General features: G+C 40.1%; 1 protein-coding gene across 2 annotated transcripts in view; it reads right to left on the bottom strand.

Annotated features, from left to right (window-relative positions):
• Positions 1–15,899: 15,899 nt before the first annotated feature.
• LOC148030732 (uncharacterized) overlaps positions 15,900–22,213 on the bottom strand; it is a 31,202-nt gene continuing 24,888 nt past the window's right edge. For both annotated transcript variants that reach the window (XM_087687077.1, XM_087687076.1), the window contains exon 3: positions 15,900–16,227. In XM_087687077.1, coding sequence (XP_087543203.1) covers positions 16,027–16,227 — 201 coding nt within the window. In that variant the 3' untranslated portion in view covers positions 15,900–16,026. The remainder of the gene's footprint in view (positions 16,228–22,213) is intronic.

The raw sequence follows: 22,213 nt of genomic DNA on the forward strand, positions 1-22,213 counted from the left end.
GCCATTGCTTGACATTTAGGCTTCTTGCATTTATGCTTTGGTCAGATATGGATGCCACTTGGTTTGCCCTTGGTTTGCCCATGCTTGACAGTCACTTGGAGCTTCGTCTTTGGATGTATTTGAGCATTTTGGACCTATTGGGCATTACATTTGGTTGTCAGTTACATACTATTTGACTGCTTTCAGGCTTATGTTTTACGAGTCTAAGATAGCTTGGGATTTATGCTCTGGATGTACCCTACTGGGATTTGGCATATCTAATGCTATGGACTTGATGTATTTGAGCATTGCTTGCTCTATTTGCATCTAAATTTACTTCCAGTGGGAGCCTCTTAACATATGCAAATGTACACAGAGTTTTACTTACACCCTCACTTGAGCTTGTGGGACAGTTACATGCATTTGCTCTCTTGAGAGCTTTGTGTCTACAGCTAGTTTGTAGTGGGATGATTTGATATGCCTATTGAGGCAGGCACCTATCTCTGTCACAGGTTTGTCAATTTTGTATGCATCTTGGATGGTTATACATTGAGCTTCTTGCTCTATCAGTTGTGCTTGTGCTTGGTCTCTTCTCTTACCCCGAGACCCATTACAAGCATGACTTCTAGACCTATGAGATGTCTCTTGCCTGATAGGTTATTGGTTTGACAGTTCTTGGTACCTTCTTGCCCCTTGATACTCACTATTGGATGTATCTTGCTACCTAGCAGTTGCAGTGACATATGTATCACTAATTGCTTCACTTTAGGACAGTTTTACATACTGCTGCAATTTATTCTAGCAAGCTAAAATCTACACATTTTGAGCACTTGTATGAGGGTAATGCTTATTTTTTTATGTTATCTTGGTCATATTTGGTGGACAGGTGGTTCTCTTGGTGATATCCACTTTTTCAGTCAGTTTTAGCAGTGATTTTAGTGCATTTTCTACTAATTATAGTAACCTAAAATTTAACATTTTTGCTTTCATTTGGGACAATATGGCTGGTCATCTGAAAGACGTAGCTCTCTTTAACATTGCCAAGTTGGATGGTTCCAACTATGGGTATTGGAAGTCCCAGATATGGCAAGTTTTGGTGCAGAAGTTGCAAATTAAACCCTTGCGTTTCAAGGGTGTTAAACCCGAGGATATGGATGATGATGTTTGAATAGAAGTTGATGAGCTATGCAAGTCTACCATTATCTTGTCACTCTTAGAAGAGGTCCATCATAATATTGTTGAAGATGGGAATCAAAGTGCATGGGACTTATGGGATAAGATTCATGAGCTTTATGCACAGTAGAGTCCTACGTCACAGATGTAATGGCTGAAGCAGTTAATGGACCTTCGCATGAAGGAGGGGACATCCCTATCATATCATTTCAACCAGTTTCATGCTATCATGAAGAATCTGTTGTCACAAGGTATTGGATTCGAAGACAACTTGCACCCGTTGTTTCTGCTTGGCACCTTGCTAAAAGGTAAAAAGGATCAAAGCTTGCACACGAGAGCTATGGCGGGAGAGAAAAAGCAAGAAAGAGAGAGACAAGAAATGGAAACCCCAACAACCACAATGTGTGGCTGGGCCTTCCTTTATTCAAAATGTCACTAAAAGAATAAAGAATAAGTGACTGTGATGGGCGCTCACCACCTAAAATCGCTACCTACAGTGTGCAGTAGTAGTAGGTACTATCAGTGTAGTAATACACGGGCGGCTAGACGGAGACACCTTTACCCCCCAAAAACCTCCCACTTAAAGGCAAATCTGCCCTAGTGAGAGAGAAAAAAGTAAATACAGTACAACATGTACACATGTATAATAGGATGAGGAAAAAGATGTCATCTCATCTAATACCCATTAATCTCCTGAGGAAAGCAAAGTGCTCGGTAGTGAGGCTTTTCATGAGCAAGTCTACAGGATTCTGCTCAGTCAGCAAGGTCAACAAACTTGTCCTCAACAACCTCGCGAATGAAGTAATACCTCACCTCAATATGTTTTGTCTTCGCATGGAAGACCAGATTCTTAGCCAATTGAATGGCACTCATAGAATCCGAATGCAATGTAGGCATAGCATCTGTCATACCAAGGTCTGCAATCAAACGGCCTAACCAGTTAGCCTCCTTGCAAGCCTTTGTGGCTGCAATATACTCGGCCTCTGTGGTGGAAAGGGCCGTAAACTTCTATGCCCTAGACATCCAAGAGATAGCCCCTCCAAGATAAGTGAACACATAGCCAGAAATGGATTTCCTACTATCTGCATATCCTACATAATCAAAGTCAGTGTACCCCACGACTCCTGTATCCTGGCTACCATAACAAAGACACATATCAGTTGTGCCTTTCAGGTACCTCATGATACCCTTCACGACATCCCAATGTTTCTTGCCAAGTGTAGCCATATAACATGCCACAATCCCAACTGCAAAAGCAATATCTAGACAAGTGGCTATCATGGCATACATAAGACTGCCCACCACTGATGCATAGGGAGTCTTGGCTATCTCGGTCCTCTGCTCATCTGTCTATGGATAATCGACCTGTGAAACCTTCACATGAGAAGGTAATGGACAGCCAATAGGCTTAACATCTTGCATGCAGAAGCGCTCAAGGACTTTATGAATGTACTCCCTTAGTGACAGATAGAGTAGTCCCTAAGATCTATCGTCCATAATATACATACGATCAACTAAACACTGCTAAAGAAAAATGGGATGAGCTTGAAAAGCTCTATGGAGCCACTGGGAAGAATACTAAAATCTTCCTTAAATTTGAATTCTTTAGCTTGGAATATCGTTCAGGAGAAGATTTGGGAAAATTCATTTCTCATATGAAGGGACTTATGGCACAGCTTGCTTCCGTACAAGCTCCAATACTTGAAGAAGATGCTATTGCTATTCTCCTAAAAGCTGTAAAATAGGTGTTTCCTACTCTTGTAACCACTCTCACCAACATTCCAGATCCTACTTTGGCAAGTACCATTCAATCCTGTCTGGATGAAGAAAAGAGGAACCACAAAGAAAGCAGCAACAGTCAGGCAACTTCAAATTCCCATGAACAAGTATTGGTTCATACAGTTCTCACTAAATGTTCTTTCTGTAAGAAAAAAGGACATCTTGTAAACAACTGCTAGAAGAAGTATCCCAAGAAGATGAAATGTAACAAATGCAAGAAGACAGGGCATATAACAATTAAATGCCCCAACACTCCTGAAATACCCAAAGAATTGGTGGCCAGCTATGTCTCCAATTCATCTAAAGATCGATTGTTTTGACTATTTAAATCATCTACCTAAAACAACCTTGTAAGCCTGATTTATAAAGGCATCCAAAAAGGGGGGGATCTTTTACATGTCTTGTAATCCAATGCCACCCTGGCATTGAGAGGGGTTGTTAGAAAATGGGCATAGAAACCCACTGTAAGCAAGGGAGTATAAGGGCAGATGGGTGTGAATAGCCCTAAGGGCAGGGGAAACCCTAACACTAGCTGGCAAAGGGCTATATAAACAGCCTATGGGTCACTATCACCTGTGAGAGAGTGTACCCAAGTTGTACTCTAAGCAACTTAGTTAGCAAGATTTCATTCTTGTACTTTGAGCTCTTCTCTCCCTCTTGTGCACACATTCTACTGCTGCAAACTCTGATTCTCAACACACGTAACTTGGACCTGGACTTCTGAGAGTCCCTGCCCTTATGATCATTATCATGCTTGCCGTGTTTGCCACCTCTAACGGTCAATGCATGTGAAGAGCGGGAAGCATCATTGTTTCTCCTGTTGATTTTCTCAGTCAATAAAGCACTCTCAACATCTTTGATTTTCAACCCATCAAGCTTGTTCGTGCATATGGCAGTACTATGGAAGACATCCCATGATTCAGGCAAGGTGCCAAGCAGAAATAACGGGTGCAAGTTATCGTTGAACTCAATACCTTGTGACAACAGATTCTTCATGATAGGATGAAACTGACTGAAATGAGATGATAGGGATGACCCCTCTTTCATGCGAAGGTCCATTAACTGCTTCAGTCATACATATGTGATGGACTCTGATTCTCATCTTCTCCCATAAATCCCATGCACTCTGATTCTCATCTTCAACAACATTATGATGGACCTCTTCTGAGAGTGACAAAATAATGGTAGACTTGCATAGCTCATCAACTTCCATCCAAACATCATCATCTATATCCTCAAGTTTGACACCTTTGAAATACAAGGGTTTAATCTGCAACTTCTGCACCAAAACCTGCCATATTTGGGACTTCCAATACCCATAGTTGGTACCATCCAACTTGGCAATGTTAAAGAGAGCTATCCCAAATCAATACAAAAAGGCAAAATTGCAGGTTGTTGTAATTAGCAGAAAATGCACTAAAACCACTACTAAAACTGGCTGAAAGAGTGGATTTTGCCAAGAGAAGCACCTGTCCACCAAATATGATCAAGATAACATCAAATAGTAAGCATTATCCTCAAACACAATATTAGTGAGTTTGGGAATCTCCCAATTCCCATTTTTTGAATACTAAAAAGGTGGCACCCGGATAACATGCCCATAAGTTTTCTAAAACCATATGATGTGACCTATCATTAGAAAGCACTTGAAAAATGGAATCTATTGAGCTACAGAGCGCTCAATTTGGAGTTATAGTATTCAAGGTATGACAAATCCAAAGATTTGACCATGTGTCCCAAACTTATGGGAAATTTCCAAATTCCCCAATATGGTGTTCTCAGAGAAGTACTCAAAATCTGCAAATTTTAACTTGCTATAATAAATGACAAATTTCAATAAAAATGAGAGCTAAGTGTCCCAGAAGCGGATCCCAAGTCAATCATATACTGCAAAGACCATAACCAGCATCATGCGGGCATAACATAGGCATATGACAATCAATAAGCATGAATCCAACACCAGAACATGTCATGAAATATATGTTAGTGAGTAGGCACAGCCCCCAATCAACGGAGGAAAGTGTGCATGCCACTACCAAGACTTGACACAAGTAGGTGTCAACTCACAAGGAAAGGGACCCAAGTCAAAGAGTCAGCTCATGCTTAGCATCAGAAGGAACCAAGACATATGAACCATGCATCATCCCAAAGGGTAAGAAATCCCAAATATTCTCAAAAGCTCAAATAGCATAGACCGCTTGCTCAATGTCTGTCAAGCATCCAAATATGCACCCACTAGCACAAAGGCCGTAAATATCAAGCAACAAAGCTCAAGCAAAGCATGTACAAGCACCAGTGACAAGTGTCCAAGATCAAGCATCAATGAGACATCCCGGACATGGAGGCAGTGTGGCATCCATATGTAGCATCCATAGACATCAAGTATATCCCAAAATAAGCTCTAGCAAGCCAATAAATCTCCAAAATATGATCCAAACAATCGAATATCAAGCCCAAGTAAAGTTCCAATAGCATCCAAGCTCAAACAATGTAACTGACACAGGTAGGTGACATGAGCATAAGTGCATGTCCAAAGTCAAGCATAGATCGATAAGTGCCAAGATACATCCAAGATAAATATCCAAATGCTATGGAAAGCGGAGCTCAAGCTCAACCAATGATTAAGAAGCAATGTCGAACTCTTTTCCAATCCCCCGATGGTCAATACATCAATGTACATCTCCAAAGACATAACCTGAATAGCATAGGCATAAGCATACATGAGTAGAATAGCTTCAGCTCAACTGTTTACAGTAGACATTCACTACTCCAGACTGAGTATTTCAGGCCTCAAATCAGTACCAAAATGATGGCAATCCATTAACATAGCATCTCCATACATGTAGACATCATCCGGGCATCAATATGCATCAAGTGATCAATCCCGGTAAGCATAGACTTCAAGAGATCAGTACTGCCTTGTTTTGGCCAGATCTGGGACTGTTCAAAATATTCAATGGCTGAGCTAAATCAGCTTCAAATGCGTCTCACATAAGAGGCATAACATCCATAAGTGATCCGGTATCAATAGACATCAGTAGAAGCATCACACATAAGCCATAGGTATACAAATGCATACTGTCTCAGACCTAAAATCTATTGCAGAATATTCTATCATCAGAATTTGGAAAATCCGACATCATCATTGCGTTTGGAGCATGCCAAAACCCCAACTTAGAATCTTACCTTGCCTAAATCGGGTTTCGAATGCCTGAGATATGACAGAAATAGTGATTTTTGAACCATTTTTGCAAACATGCGCAAATAAAACGTAAGCATGCTGTTGTACTTGAGGGGCCGAATTGGGGTGGGTAGGGGATAAGCAAGAGCCTAATGAAGGCGTACAATAGGCCTACACAAGCCTAGGACAAGTCCAAGCAAGAGGTGAAGAGAACAAGCTTCAATGATGGAAGTTATAGTTGCCTTTTCATGAAACCCTGCTATTCATGTCAAAGAATGGCTGAGAACTGAGTGAGAAGCAAGCTCTCATACCTCATGTAGATGCTGGGGAAGGCCGGGAAGCGCTCGCAAAGAATGTGCTCTAATACCAGTTGAAAGGTGAGAAGGATCGAAGCTTGCATGCGAGAGCTATGGCGAGAGAGCAAGAGCAAAAAACAGAGAGACAAGAAATGGGAACTCCAACAACCACAATGTGTGGCCGGGTCTTCCTTTATTCAAACTATCACTAAAAGAATAAAGAATAAGTGATTGTGACAGGCGCCTGCCACCTGCAGTGTGCAGTGGCGGGTATTGTCAGTGTAGTAATACACGGGCGGCTAGGGTGGAGGGGCCTTTACCCCCAACACTTGCCTGAATCATGGGATGTATTCCGTACTACCATATGCACGAACAAGCTTGGTGGGCTAAAAATCAAAGATATTGAGAGTGCTTTATTGACTGAGGAAATCAACAAGAGAAACAATGATGCTTCTCGCTCTTCACATGCATTCACTGTTAGAGGTGGCAGACAACCTTGTAAAGATTCCGACTGAGCAAAATCCTGTAGACTTGCTCACGAAAAGCCTCACTACAAAGCACTTTACCTTCCTCAGGAGATTGATGAGCATTGGATGAGATGTCTTTTTCCTCATCCTGTTGTACATGTGTCTTTTCTTTTCTTTTCTTTTCTTTTTTCTCTGTCTTTTCTTTTCTTTTCTCTCTCACTGAGACAGATTCGCCTTTAAGTGGGAGGTTGTTGGGGGTAAAGGCACCTCCGCCTAACCGCACCTGTATTACTACACTGACAGTACCCGCCACTGCACACTGCAAGTGGCGGGCGCTCGTCACAGTCACTTATTCTTTATTCTTTTAGTGATAGTTTGAATAAAGAAAGGCCCGGCCACACATTGTGGTTGTTAGAGTTCCCACTTTTGAGTTTCTCTCTCTCTTGCTCTTGCTCTCCGTCCGCCATAGCTCTCATTATCAAGCTTCTTCCTCATGGGCTCTACTTCCCTTTCATTTTCTCTAATGCTAAGATTACCCTGACTCATATATATGGTGGATAAGGGAGTGATGTATTGAGTTAATTTTGGATAGGGCAATCACACTAGTTGATTCTGGCTCCCCTCCACAAAAATCTTTAACTAAGAGTAAGGACAATGGCAAGTCATTTGGAAAGACTAGTAAGGTGAACTCCAAAAGAAAATGAATGCCAACACTTTCTCCTATGAAGTTTCATCCATCTCCTCTTCAATCTGAAGAGAAAAAAGTACATGTCAAAGTAAAATTCTTCAAGCAACCAAAGAATTGTATCACCATTATGGTGATACTATCTAGATTTCCAAAGCCTTCCTATAATATTGTCCATTTCCTCTTCTGCAAAATTTTTACAATATACATTTGTCCTTTGTAAATGTGCTATTTTGAAGCACGCTACCAAGATATGGAAGGGTATAAACCATGATAAGGTATATTCTTCTTGAGATCCTTCCACTTATCATGAACTTTTGAATATCCTAACATATTTTGAATTTAAAATTGTGCATCGTTTCCTTATTAAAAATCTTCCAATTTAGAGATGAAAGACTTGGCAATGGCAAATCCTTGATATATCCATATGTATCTACTCTAGAGGGAACCACAAAATGTGCATAATATATAAAAACCCTTCCCTCAATTAAAAAACCCACAGTCTGATCAGCATAGATAATGTTTGTGAACGCCTTATGAATCGCATGGAATGTTCCACTTAAGCTTTCCACAGGTTGTCATTCAATACTTGTTGACAGAAATATATCTATAACCAAGAATTCATTATTAGTACTTTCTTAAAAAATATTACATACAACACATATGTTTGGAGGTAGGTGCATATACTTGGCCTTGTAAACATGTTGCACTTTGATAAACCACCCTTCAGGCATAATTTTAAAAGCAATGGTAGGTCCCTTCCAGTGATATTTTATATCCTCTCGTTTTCTTCTTTTCACCTTGTGAGAGTCCTCGCAAGAGGGCAGTATGGTAATCCAATCATTTATGCTAAAGATTTTTTGCTTCCAATTTTGGTCAGCTCCCTAGCTATAGATGGTGGAGGGGTTTACTAAACGAGAAGGGCGCTTCTGGATGCCATACTTAAATTGAATTCATTGAGAAATAAGCTCACTGAGAAAGGTGAATGAACTAAAAAGGAGTATTAAGAAGATTAATGAAAATATATTGGGTGCCAAAAATTTCTCGACTTTCAAAAAATTTATTAACTTCACATCATCTTTATTATGTCATTTGTCAAATTTTATAAGTAAATAAGGACTTCGAGACTACCAAACATGTCAAACTTTGGAGATTTTTGCTAAAAAGGAGGAGAGAATCGTGAAGTGGATTCTACTATCTCCAAACAAGACGAGACAAGAATACAATATTCGTCCACACGTGGCAAACTCTCTTTGGCCCTTTTCTTAATCATGTGATTAACAAAAATGTATTTTTTGAAACGTTTTTTGCCCTAATGCCTAGTAAGACATAGTAGGATCACAAGGAGTTTGAGACATTGTGAATTTGTCGCATGTCATTCATGTATCTCACACAAAACCAAACCTCCACAATAACCACAATATACTCTTTAAAAGACGATACAGTTTACAATGAGAAAACATAGAATGTATGAACACAACTAAAACACAATTACTCAAATAAAAATGTAACAAATGTAAAACACAAAAACACACATAGAAAAGAGGGAAAAAAAAGAAATAAAAGAGATGATATAGAGTAGATACACTAACAATCCCATCACCTAGAGGCCCTCAAGTTAGATACATCTTGTGGCCTCAATTAGTAGGCTTCGGTCCTAACCCCCTAGCTTGTCCTCCACATCATTGTCTCCAGGGCACATCAAGGGGGCAAGACACATCCGGGCCACCTAGCACACCTATCACCCTGAGCATTACATTGTACATCCCTTTACACTATATGGATCCTCAAGTGTAAGACAATACTCCCAGCTTTATTGGGATTCGACCCATCTCCTAGTTAGACTCCCACTAGCACAAACTGTCATAGCACAATAAGATAGATACATCATTAGGAAGTGTGCATTTCTCTGTTTGTAAGTTCATGCCATGAAGATCTCCACATATCGGTGACCTCTGGCATTTCTACTCCCTTCTTTCTCTTGGTTGTAAGCAACACCATAGAGAACATTCTTAATTCCCTCTACAACAAGGTGATCAATCAAGCTTCAACATCAATTCTCACTACCACTCATCTTAATACTCCATTGTTACCATCCCTTGCAAAATGCTGCCAACTAGGTTTTGGAGTAACATGGGATTGGCACTTTTCCAAGAGAGAGATAATGTTAATGTGTTATACATGTCCCACATAAATCTTAAAGGCAAAAGGAGGCAAAAAATCGCATAAGCAAAAAAAGTGAAAGTGGCTACAAGTGTAGCAAGTGCAGCAACACACATGGGATTAATTTTTTGAGGTGCTTATGATTTTTGAAATTTTACTATTGTGTCACCATGAGAACCCTGCTTAGTCCCTTGTAAGTTGTAAAAATATTTCTTTTTAAAGATCTACAACAGTTAGAAGGTTATGACACAGTATTACTTTGGCAACACATCCATACTTGCAAAATACTTCTTCAAGTAAAAATCTACAAACAGCATGAGTAGACTTTGTTGTCAAGGCTTTTCCTTCCACTTGATTTGTGAGACCTTCTCTAGCAAGTACTAGATATCTCATGTTCCAAATTCTTGTAGGCATGGTTACTAAATCAATAACCCATCTATAGTGAATGGATAAAGGATAGGTAGGCTGAAGCCCATCTCTATGCTTTACCATAGAGTACATTTGACAAACATGACAAGACTCAACAAAATGCTCAATGTCTTTATACTAAGTTAATGTATTTCACATGCATAAAAGTAAGAAGGCTAAACTTGAGCAAGAAAGAGGAGGGGTATCCAACTTTGGGAGAAAGCCCTCATTTTGAGAAATCATATGCATAAAAGTCAAAAATTGAATGGATAATCTCATTCTAGTGTGCATGAGTATGAGAGAGGCTCATCCTTGCTTCTTGCTTGTGTGTGTGTGTGTGTGTGGAGAGAGAGAGAGGGAGAGAGTAAGAGACCGGCTGGAGAAGCTCTTCCACTAAGAGTCCGTGATTGTTGCTTTTTAGCCTGCACATGAGTGTCATGATTATCATCATCATCCAATGAGTGTGAAGATTGAGATTGATCAATGACTTACTGTACTTCATGGGAGAGAGTGTGCCCATGTTCCTTGGGCAAATACCAAGACCATTAGGTTAAAATGAGAAGATGATTTCAATAGAAAGTGACCTTCATCTCTATTGGCTTGGTAGGTATGAAGTTCTAGGAAATGAGTTTATGTATTTTACTCTACAAGTGAGAGGTGATATATGTATAACCCATGTAGTTGTAGCCATATGCATGTTTGAGTGCATTGATACTCTACCTTGTAGTGCTAGCCATATGGATGACTATAGAGGAAGTCTAAAGTTTCTTATGTTTCGAGAGACTTCAAGTTTGTGCATGAAATTCATAGTTTGGAAAAGGGCCTCAAGTACCATAGAGTGCGCTTCAATCACTATTCTAGCATGTAGGTTTTGAATAGACAATGAGATTAGAGGGTGTCTCTACTACTTCTAAGATAGATTTGACCCACTATCTAGGGTGATGGACTTTTCATATCAACATTGCATTGAATAAACATCTTGTAATCTCAAGGGATGCACCTTGGCAGAGTAGGGAAATGCACTCATAGAGTGTTGTAGACTTGTAGGGGGAGTTACCTTGTACAAATCCATAGAGAGATGCAAATCAAGCCACCCATGATTGTCCCTCCACATTCTTGCTTAAGGTGTCATCGACGGCTATAAACAATACTAGCACACTCTATTGGCATTAGTATCAAGCATATCATCCTCAAGATTTTAGCTATCAATCTTGGATAGACCCATGAGGGACATCATGTAATGATTTTGGTCTTCTTCTTACCTTTGTAGCTTGGTATATCAATTTCAAGTTCATTTGACTTGACATATCAACAAATAAGTCAAATTCTTAGTTTGCATTTCTCCCAACTATTTGATATTTTCTAGTTAGATAATTGTGTTAGCAATCATGTTTGTCATGCTTGGTCATATCCTATCTATAAGCCTCAATCTGAGTCAAACAAGGACATTAACAGCTTTGGCATGTCTGTTATGTGCTTTAATAGAAGAGAAGAACATGTATTTCTTCTTCCAGTCGAGCATTGTGTGCATTTCTTGCATTTCTAGTACCCTTGCCAATGCATGCATGCCTCTGAACTACCCAATATGCCATGTTGTTATTTTCAAAATTTATTTGCACAATCGAACTACATTTATTGCATTCCCATGCTGTTTTTAGTAGTTTAGCCAGATTTAGAGACCATTTTGACATATTGGCCAAACTTGGAGACATTCAACTATTTATAGTTGACCCTCCTCCCTTTGTACTATCATTTTCTTATGTTCGTTGGCAAGTACTCTATTGATTACTACAATCTTCTTTGCCTTCAGGGTGGACAATGGGCTGGATATTCTCCATCTCCATCACTGTCTCTATCACCATCAATGGTGTTGTCATCATTTTACCCTGATTTTGTACCCTCACTAATGCTTGGGGCTACGTACAAGGACTAATCAATCCTCTCCTTTGTATTCAACATTCTTTTTAGTTAATGCAAATATCTTTCATCTCTTACTATCTCTCTCTCTCCTCTCCATGTTCATGGTTCTCTTCCATTGTGCACTGTCACATGGTGTCATTGCCAAAGTGAGCACACGGAGTAACCCTTTCGAGAGGAGACTCCCCTTCCCCTTGTTGGAAATGCATATTTTATGCATTCTACTACTCCATAAGACACAAATATACCATCTATAGTCCTATAGCGAAGGTGTCAATGATTTCCGTTGTTCAAGATCATCTACAACAAAACAGAGATTTTTTATGGATGTTTGCAGGTTTTGAATATGTCGTATCACATGTTCAATGGCTTTGATGACTCTGATGAGATCCCTCATCACTCCTCCAAGAGGGGATGTGATTATTGCAAAGATCGAAGGTCCCATCCCCATTCTAAATAGAACCCTCTCCTAATAGGTCACACAAATCGAAGCATTCATCTCCTTCCCGCTCTCTCCATGTCGCCCACAGGGCTTGTCCTCGCCCTAAAATGGGTATGATGGCGCCGTGAGTGCAAGTGTATGTTCTTTCTTCTCTTTCCCAAGAAGACCATTTGGACATATCAAATTATTCACTTTGGTCCTGCAATATGAAATATATCCTTGACACCTTTGATATTTGGGAGTTTGTTACCCACCCTATTTGCAATCCCATAGAGGATCCCAAAGTGGGATCGACAATAGGTCATGTAGCCCTATAGGATCAACTCAATTTAGAGCTCGATCTTTCTTCTTTATGAGCTTATAGGATTTTGTCCTAGTGCATGTGCACAGGTTGTGACAAGCAACGAAAGTGTAGACAAAGCTTGCTTTTTTATACCATCAAAAGACATTTTCCCATTGGATTACTCTTGAGAAGAAATTATAAATGCTCACTGCTGATGACTCTCCTTGCATGAAGGATCACATTAACAAGTTCATGAAGGATCACATCAACAAGTTAGAGGATAAGAGGGATGAGCTTTCTTCCCTCCGCACAATCATCTCTTTCAAGGGTATGGCCATGGTTCTTTTGACTCAACTGCCCTCTCCGAAATACGATGTCTTCTACACCAGTCTTCTTACATCGAGGACCATGAGACTCTTCTATGAGAGGAGCTTGCCCCACTTGTCTTGAAACGTGACAAGTGTCTGAAAGAGGTAGCCAGTGGATCTAGCTCCACAAAAGCATATACTGCAAGTATGGGAGGGGGAGGAGACAATAAAGGCCATGCCTAAGGAGGAGACACGAGCATTGTTCAAGCCTTGACATAAATTTAGAGAAGCCATGATACCCACATTGTGGAAAGGGGACATATCGTGAGAAGTGTTAAAAGAAGTATCCTCACCTTCCTCCAAGAGCAAAGAATGGAGCTATGTCATCAGAGCATTCCTCTACCTCTACACCAATTGTTACCCATGAGTCTATGTTTCCTCATATCCATGTGTTGGAGGGGCCTTCTTTAACGGTTGACTCCATTTCAAAGAGTCCTTGGCTCAGTGATAGTAGTGCTTCAAGTCATATGACTCTACGAGGAGATATGCTACAAGATCTTCATCCATCTGAGGGTTTAACCACTATTTGTGATATTTGTTCGATGCCTATTAGTGGTGTTGGCACTTTGCCATAATTGCCAAATCATTCCTCTAGCTCCATTTCAAAAATCCTACATGTTCCAAATTTGGGCTTTCCACTCCTCTTAAATTATGGCCTGACTAGACTAGACACTTATCTTCATCGATCAAACCATATTTAATGAGTATTCTACTTCAAGAACTATTTTAGTGAGGTTGGCAAGAGAGCAGGCTTTACAAGCTCCATTTCCTTTCTCTTATCCAAGGTCCTCCAAGGCAACTTTCCCTATTGTTGTACCCATTCCCACTTGTGGACCATCAATTCTACAAGTTCTTTCCCGACCCCCACCCTCTCCTCTAATGATTCCCTTGTCCCCCCCCCCCCATTCCTGTCAAAAGGGAACTATCTTGGTGATGCGGCTATGAATTTCATGGCCCTTAGTGTTTCAAAGGGGGAGTTCCCAAGATCATGAGCTTCTTCATCAACAATCTACATCAACAAACTTCATCGACATTGATGTTCTTCTTGTTCAACCCCATTCATGATCCAAGAGGGGATATAAGCAAACATGCTTGCCATGCTGTCATCTCCTACCTGTGAGCCTCAGTCCGAGTCAAACAGGGACATTAAGAGCTCTGATATATCTAATATGTGATTTGATAGAGGTGACAACTCATTCTAGAGCATGTATTTCTTCTTCCAATGGAGTTTTGTGTGCATTTCTTACATTTCCAAATAGTTTCCAACGCCTACCAATGCTTGCTTGCCTATGGACTTTCCAAAATGCCGCGTCATAATTTTTCTATTTTTTTTGTACAATCAAAATGCATTTATTGCTATCCCATCCTATTTTTAACAGGTTGACTGGATTTGGAGACATTCAACTATTTATAGTTGTTCCTCCTCACTTGGCACTATCATCTTTTGTTCCTTGGCAAGTACTTTGTTGATTGTCGCAATCTTCTCCATCTTTAACAACAGCTTACTGGATATTCACTATATTTGTCACTGTCCCCGTCACCATCACTATCGATGTTGTTGACATCACTTCAATCCAATCTAGTATCTTCGTTGATGCCTTGAGCTACATGCAAGGATTGATCAAATCCTCTACTTTGCATTCAGTATTCTTTTCAATCAATGCAGCTCTCTCTCTCTCTCTCTCTCTCTCTCTCTCTCTTCATGGTTCTCTTCCATTGTGCACTTTGACAGTGCCACGAGTTTGAAATGCATCTATTTTGGTCTCATGGGCTAATTTGGCCTTTCATAGCATAGGATATCCCGAATAAAGCATGGGAAAACTTATCAAACAAAAGTCTAACGTCTTGATAACTCGATTATTGCCATTACACAATAGCATGCTCTTATAGGAAAGGAACGTGTTGTTTGGTGTTCGTCCGCAGTGGTATCAAAGCTCTAATCTTATCTAACAGCTAGAGAGCTGTCTTCGGAATGGCATGCTACACGACGGGAAACACTATTTGATAGTTGGAAAAGAAATCTTGACATCCATCTGCCAGCGACTATAAATCCCTCGTTCCTCACGCTCCGAAAAAGCATTGAAGCAAAGGCGAAACACAATCTTATGGAGCAATGTTAGTTTTGCGAAAATGAAGAAGAGCCCTCGCCTGTGACGCAACAATACAGGTTCGCCCAGCATCAAGCGTCCAGAGTAACACCACATAATGAGTTGAGCTTCTACCATACACATGATGACTTTCGTCTGATCGGAGGTACTAGCCCCCTTCATCATCGTAGCAAGACACAAGCAAGTCCAAGTCCTCGTCTTCTTTAGCAGGAGTTGAAGGCCTCTTATAACACATTACATCACGCACCCTCTTTTTAATCCTGTTCGTCTCTCCTATTCAATCCGGTGGCCTGTTATGAAAATTCGCATATTGGGCAGCATCATCTAGCTTCAGTATGATTTTCTCCAACGTCAACATGTCATATTGGTTTCTGTCAACTTTGTTAACCTTGCTTGGGGGTGCGGTTTGTTTTAAAAGCCCCTCGCCGAACCCCCAGCAGATTCAACCTTCAGATTTTTTCACTTTGATCGCTAAATCTATTTGCCTATTCGAACTTTTGATTCCTCCTCTAGTCTGTGAGTGTGCAAACAGTTGAATACTAGAATTGCAGGAGTGGGTAGCTTGGCTAAGTGGGTACTCTTAATGCAGCAGCGAAGTGGTATAGTGTCGTTCCGACAGGAACTGTTCGAGTATTGAAACTAAATCACACTTGCCCAAGGAGGCTTTTCTTGGCTCTAGCCAATGAATTGCTGAAACAAACTCTAACAACGTATTGGTACGAACAAACTGACAAGGTTCTCATTTCTCATGTACGTATACAGACTTTTGCACTAAATTTATGTATCAAACCCTGAATAGACACCTTGATCTCTCAACAGACGCTTTTCTTCTTCAACATAACTCTTTCCTCTGCTGGACTGGCCGAGGTCTCGCTTCCTTTTTTCCTTCTGAGAAAACGAAAGAGCCCTTTGCTCTGCTGCTGCTTCTCTTCTTTGTTTCTTTGCATAATTGTATTCTGTGATAGCTCGCGAAGCTGCCTGTGGACATTCAGCACATTAAACAGCAGTCTGGCACACATCAAACATATCAAAATATAGGAGATATCTATTTGCAGTATCAGTGTCTAAAAGTAACGTTCAAAATATAAGTATTCTGCAGATGTGAAGTAACCTTGAATGAGCTTACCTTTTGCTTGCCAAAAATCAACTATTTCAAAGACTGTGATGCAAAATGTGTTTAGCTGATAAAAGCCCCTGATGTAAAACCCTTGGTTAATATTTAAAAGCAATTTGAATGCTCTGAGGAAGAACTACACTTCCAACTCTCCATATCACATTCTATAAGAGAATTGAAACCTGCAGCACATGCTGAATCTAGCTCATTAAACATCCCGCAAGCCACCCAAACCAGTTGCTTTTCCAGCTTCATTTGCTTCATGGCAGTCTGTCACATCACATCCAAATGAGAAAATTGAACATCAAGCAAGAGGATCTCATCATCCTTAAAACAAATCGGAGTCTATGGTTTTTTCTTTCTGACATAGGCTAAGGCCTGTGGAAATAAATATCCTCACTGGCAGAGTCTGGCTCCTGCTTCTCGCAGCCTGGCTAGCACGTCCCTCTGAAACTGGTGCTGAGAACTGATTAACAAGGAATGGGCTCACTTCACCCTTCTTATTTTGAGGCCCACATTCAGTTCACCCTTTTCACCATCGCATGACCAATCTGTTAAGTAATTTCGACCTGTAGCATCTCAGGGTCTGACATTGCATTATGCTAGCATCGCTTTGAGTTCATACTCCATTTGCAGTTCAAGGGTTTCAGACAGCCAACATTGAACCTATCACAGCATGACACATCTGCAGTTGTTGCTGCCAGGTTATGAATGGCTCAGACATCCCATCTGCAGATATCATTCAGCGTCTATTAATACCAGGCAACAGTAAGGTAATGCAAATCGTATGAGAGCTTTGTGCATGTCTTCTTCATTATAAGTTCACATCCCAATAAGGTAGCTGATTATTTGAGATTGAGCATGTCCAGCTCCATATCTGGTCAGGGTCAGTGTGCTATGGCCCAAGTCCCCTTTCCTACTCATGACTTCTGGGCTTTTCTCATGCCAATAAGGTTCACATGCCAATAAGGTAGCTGATTATTTGAGATTGAGCATGTCCAGCTCCATATCTGGTCAGGGTCAGTGTGCTATGGCCCAAGTCCCCTTTCCTACTCATGACTACTGGGCTTTTCTCTGCTGTGCCATGTGGCAGGTTGGCCGTATTTACCAGATTCCCTACATTCAGGTTGGATCATTCTAAGCTTGTGCCCCTATATTAGGCACATGGTTGTTAGGTATGAAAAGTACAGTATGGTACCGCATGATAAAATACCGTACTAAATGGTACCTTAAGATTTTTATAAGGTGCGGTACGACAAAAATACATTACCTATCATAAAAGCAACTTAAGACCTAGTTCTTTTTTACAAAATAAAGTAGAGAAATTGTTTTGATCTCAAATAACCTAATCTCATGCATAGCAGCTAAGAAACGCATTTCTTTGAATTTGAAACTTACGAAACGTTTCTGAGAGTAAAAAACGTGGGCTATTTTTTCTTGTTCTTTTTTGGTGAGTTGGAACCTAAAACATCGTTTTATTGACAAAAACTATTGGGCAATGTTAAACATGATGATAATGATGTGTAATGACTCGTGATGGCTCAAGATTTTGGATGAGAGACTGATTTTTTTTGTGATTTTGTTTAGTTATTGGACTTTGTCAATCTAGTATCTATTCTTATCTTGAGAGTTGAATATTATATGACTTTAGTCTCATTTATGAGTTCCTTGATATATTACGATTTATTCTCGATTTTGACATTTTGTCCATTTGTTTTGAAATGAGAATCATGATGTTGCAACTTGACTCAGTCCACATTATAGATAGGCTATTTACATATTAATTTCAATTTTCTTTGTATAATATGTATCAATCATAATGTTTGAGTTCTAAACCATAGTATAGCTTGTCCAAAGACTAACATTGACATAAGAAACAAGTCAATAATGGATCATGGATATGTAATGTATAATGTAACTCGAGCTCAATTGGCCATTCTTTGTTTAAGAGAGAGTTCCATAGAGGTTTAGAACCTCTTTCCCTAGTCAAAACTATTAAAAATCCCTATATAAAAAAACCTGTGTTTCTTATTTTACCCCCTCTTGAAAGAAACTTATGAAACACGTTTCTGACATTTCGTTTCTAAACATTTTTGACATTTTTGGCTGCTATGATCTCATGGGAGAATCATATTAGTATATGAGTATTTAGCTCATTCCAAAGTGCAATTCAAATGGCAAAAGAAGTATCCATTAAGTTGGTACCTTATGGTACTAATATGTAAGGTATGTTACCTAAAGTAGGGTATAGTATGAACCCTTTCATACGTAGTACTAGTGCAACTCTCATTAGGCAGCCCACAACTTATAACTTAGCTCTCCTTTTAGCATTTTGCCTAGGCCATGTTTCATTCTACCTTCATCTACTTGCTTTCATTTTCTTTTTGATGTCCACACTCCTCTGCATCTCCATTTCCTTCAAGTACAATGTCTATCCTCACCCTTGAAGTTTCCATGGGAGTTTTGCAGTCACTAACCAAGATTTCTCATAATAAAAGTCTTCAAAGTTGATCATATATATTGAAGCAGCAGCATTATGTGCAAGAACATTTATGCACCCCATGAATAGCTGGACTGCTCTAGATTTGAAGCCCCTTGACTAGTTCAACTAAGATTCAAAAACCATTGCTTTATATGTCAAAAGTTAATAGGCCATGGGACAGAGACCAAAGACAACTAGACCAAACATGAAAGGTTGTCTAAATGCCCACTTAAACACCCGAGCAAATGCCCAAATACAACCAATAAAACCCATGAAATGCATCGATGCTAACACCCTCTCTCAAACCATGGGTGAATGAAACTAGCCTTGCTCCTCAGACAAGGTGGTACTTACCTTGTTTAATAGTGAATGAACCCATCCGGTCACCCAAATTCTTGATTTTAGTAATCAACGCTTTAGTTGTCTCTCCTTCAACCAACTTCTCTACTACTAGTTAATTCTCCAAGTTCTGAATCCTTGTTTGATTTTGTGTTTCGTACCAACTCCATAATACATTCCACGCCTCTAATGCCTTGGTTTGCATGCTAAATCAAACTCAAAACACTCTCAGAACAGCTTGTAAATAAGGCACACAATGCATCTGCGTTCTTTTGTTTTCAAGCCCATAGAAGATCTATGTTTGGAGAAATTATAACACTAGAATTTGATGGGTCGGGGATGGATTGTGATTCTGAGTTGAAGATATCTACTCAATTCTCCTCCATCGGACAGTAGACAAGCTTTACTTTTCCATCCTCGATCAAGTCACACACAGTAATACTGAATCTCAATGTGCTTAGTGTATGCATAAAAAACCTGACTTTTGGGTGATACAACTATGATTGTCATATCTTAGCACTATTGGATCTTCATCCTATACTCCCATATGCCATAGGATCCTCCTTAATCACATTGCTTCACATGCAACAAAACAAGGTGCCTTATACTCTGCTTTGGTAGAAGATAGTGCCACAGTTGGTTGCTTCTAACCAATCCAAGAGAATATTCTTGAACCCAAAGAGAAATAATATCTAGAAATTGATTTCTTGGAATCATTGTCACCTGCTCAATCTAAGTCACTTCTCCACAAGAGCACTTCTAGAATTATATACATACCATAGTCAAGAGTTCCCTTCAAGTATCTAAGCACCTATATCTAGGGTTGCATTCTGTGCGTACATGGAACATTTGTATAGTACCATACCGTACGAACATTCGGAATGGTTCCTAATGCATGTATTCTTGCAAGCGCCTAGCATATCCGACAATTGCGGAGTCCAAATAGCGCTCGAATTCAAATTTCTCAAGTCTAGTCTCTAGTTCATGAAACTGTGTGATGATTGATCTATCTTTAAGTTGCACATTTTATATCTATTTTTATGTATACATATATATAATTTTACATGTATTTTTTAATTAACACACAAAACAACATATTTTATTCTTAAAGTTTTTGTGAACGTTAAATAGCACACTAGTACTAAACGTACAAAATCCCCTACCTGTATCCCAGCTTTCCAATGACTTTCTCGTGGTTTGTTTCACAACCTCCTCAAAACACCAACAAAAAAACTAATATCTAGCTTGGTATTACACGAGTAGATGAGACTACCAATCAACCTCCTATACCTCCCAATGTCTGCTAGTGCTAATGTAACCTCAATGGATAACTTCACATTGATCTCCATAGGTGTAGCTATCTCCTTCCACTTGGTTATGCTAAAAGCTTATAAGATCTCTCATGCATACTACTTTTGAGAAATGAAGGCGGGGAGAGGGTGATTCCCTCCAACTTTCCCTTTCAATTTGAGAGGGGGCGGCTTTCTTCTATTGGTGGTGACAAGATGTTGTTGACAATTTCTTTTTCAAACATTATTGTATTGTATTTTGTACCTTCAATTTGTTAGTAGATACGTCAGTTCATGGTTGAGTCTGTGCATGTGATTCAGTGGGCTAGGGCACTAGTTTATTTCCTAGATTATTTAGGCATTTTATTTTGCCCGATTTGATGTGTATTGGCATTTATTGCAACCACCCAATCAACATTTAATGTTGGCCGACCTGTCATTTTCATGGCACTTTTCCTACCTATATTAGTCAGTCTACCACCTCCACAATCATTCATCTATCATCCACAGGTCCTTGCTGGATAGAGGAGCCGGTGCCAATGTCTTCACAACCAATGACTCACATTGGTTCTGTACTGTCTCATGTCTTGGTATATGAATTCCATTTCCCAAGCATTCTTCTAAGTTCTTTTCTTTTGTAATATTCTTCTTTTCTCTCTGTCTTATATTCAACAATCTATTTCAGCATTCATATACGCTTCCATTGCTGCATCCACTTCTAACATGGTATCAAACTGCAAGATCTACACTCCTACTAATGCTTTTGTGCTGAATCCAAGTCTATCACACCTCTTCTGTGATCAAGCGACCTACTGCTGCCTCCTATTAAGCTTGTATGCTGCTGACTGTTGCCTGCATTTTTGGTAGAGAGTCATTTCCTGGACAGCAGAGTGCCACATCAGCAATACGGACAGCGCAGAGGAGCCACGTCTGCAGGCGTAGGTGCCACATGGCACAACAATAGTCGGACTGGATTTTCCTGTAGTCGGCTAAGTTTTCTGTGCAGTCAGCTGTATTAAAGGCAGCGAACCTGTTTCTGCCTATTTTTCGTGATATTTTCTACTATTTATAGCAGGCTAGTCTAGCACTTGGACACATCTTGGAGATTGGATCTGACAGAGACAAACTGCAGCAACTGACAGCACCCGTGCTGACGGAGATCAAGGTCCTCAAGGCAGAGACATATGCACATGCTTTTTCTACACCCGTGTATATTTCTGCAATCCTATACAGCATACTACACTGAAGATTTCCTGCGTTTCACTGTCTCCTTTTCTCTCTCTCTCCTCTCTGTGTTCACTCTCTCTCAATCTTTGTCCTACACTTCCGCATCGCTGCACTCTAACATGGTATCAAAGCGGTGAAATCAAATTGATTGATTGAAGAACCTACTTGAAGAGGAGATTTCAGCGCGACACAAGGCTATGTTTTCAGCATTCGAGGGCAAGCGGGAGGGTTGCGCATCGGAACAAGGCTGAAGCAAGTGTGGGCGTGCGGGAAAGGAGTTCAGCTGCTGGTGAATTTGCTGCAGGTTATTGCTGCTCAAAGGGGAGAAAGGGTGTGTTTTAGGCCTTCCACTGCAGATTTTACATTTTCATCCCCTCCGACAACTGGAGAAGGTTCGGGACGCAGCGGAACAAGCCCTAACAGGCTGTGTTTACACAGTTAGAGGGGGCTGATTTTGCATTTGTGCAAGCATTGCAGGTGAACATGTCTACAAAGACTGATTTGGAGTTCCAT

This window comes from Lygodium microphyllum, chromosome 10 (genome assembly GCF_053477565.2).
Source record: "Lygodium microphyllum isolate KBCC chromosome 10, Lygodium_microphyllum_v1.1.10, whole genome shotgun sequence".
NCBI classification, from domain to species: Eukaryota; Viridiplantae; Streptophyta; class Polypodiopsida; order Schizaeales; family Lygodiaceae; genus Lygodium; species Lygodium microphyllum.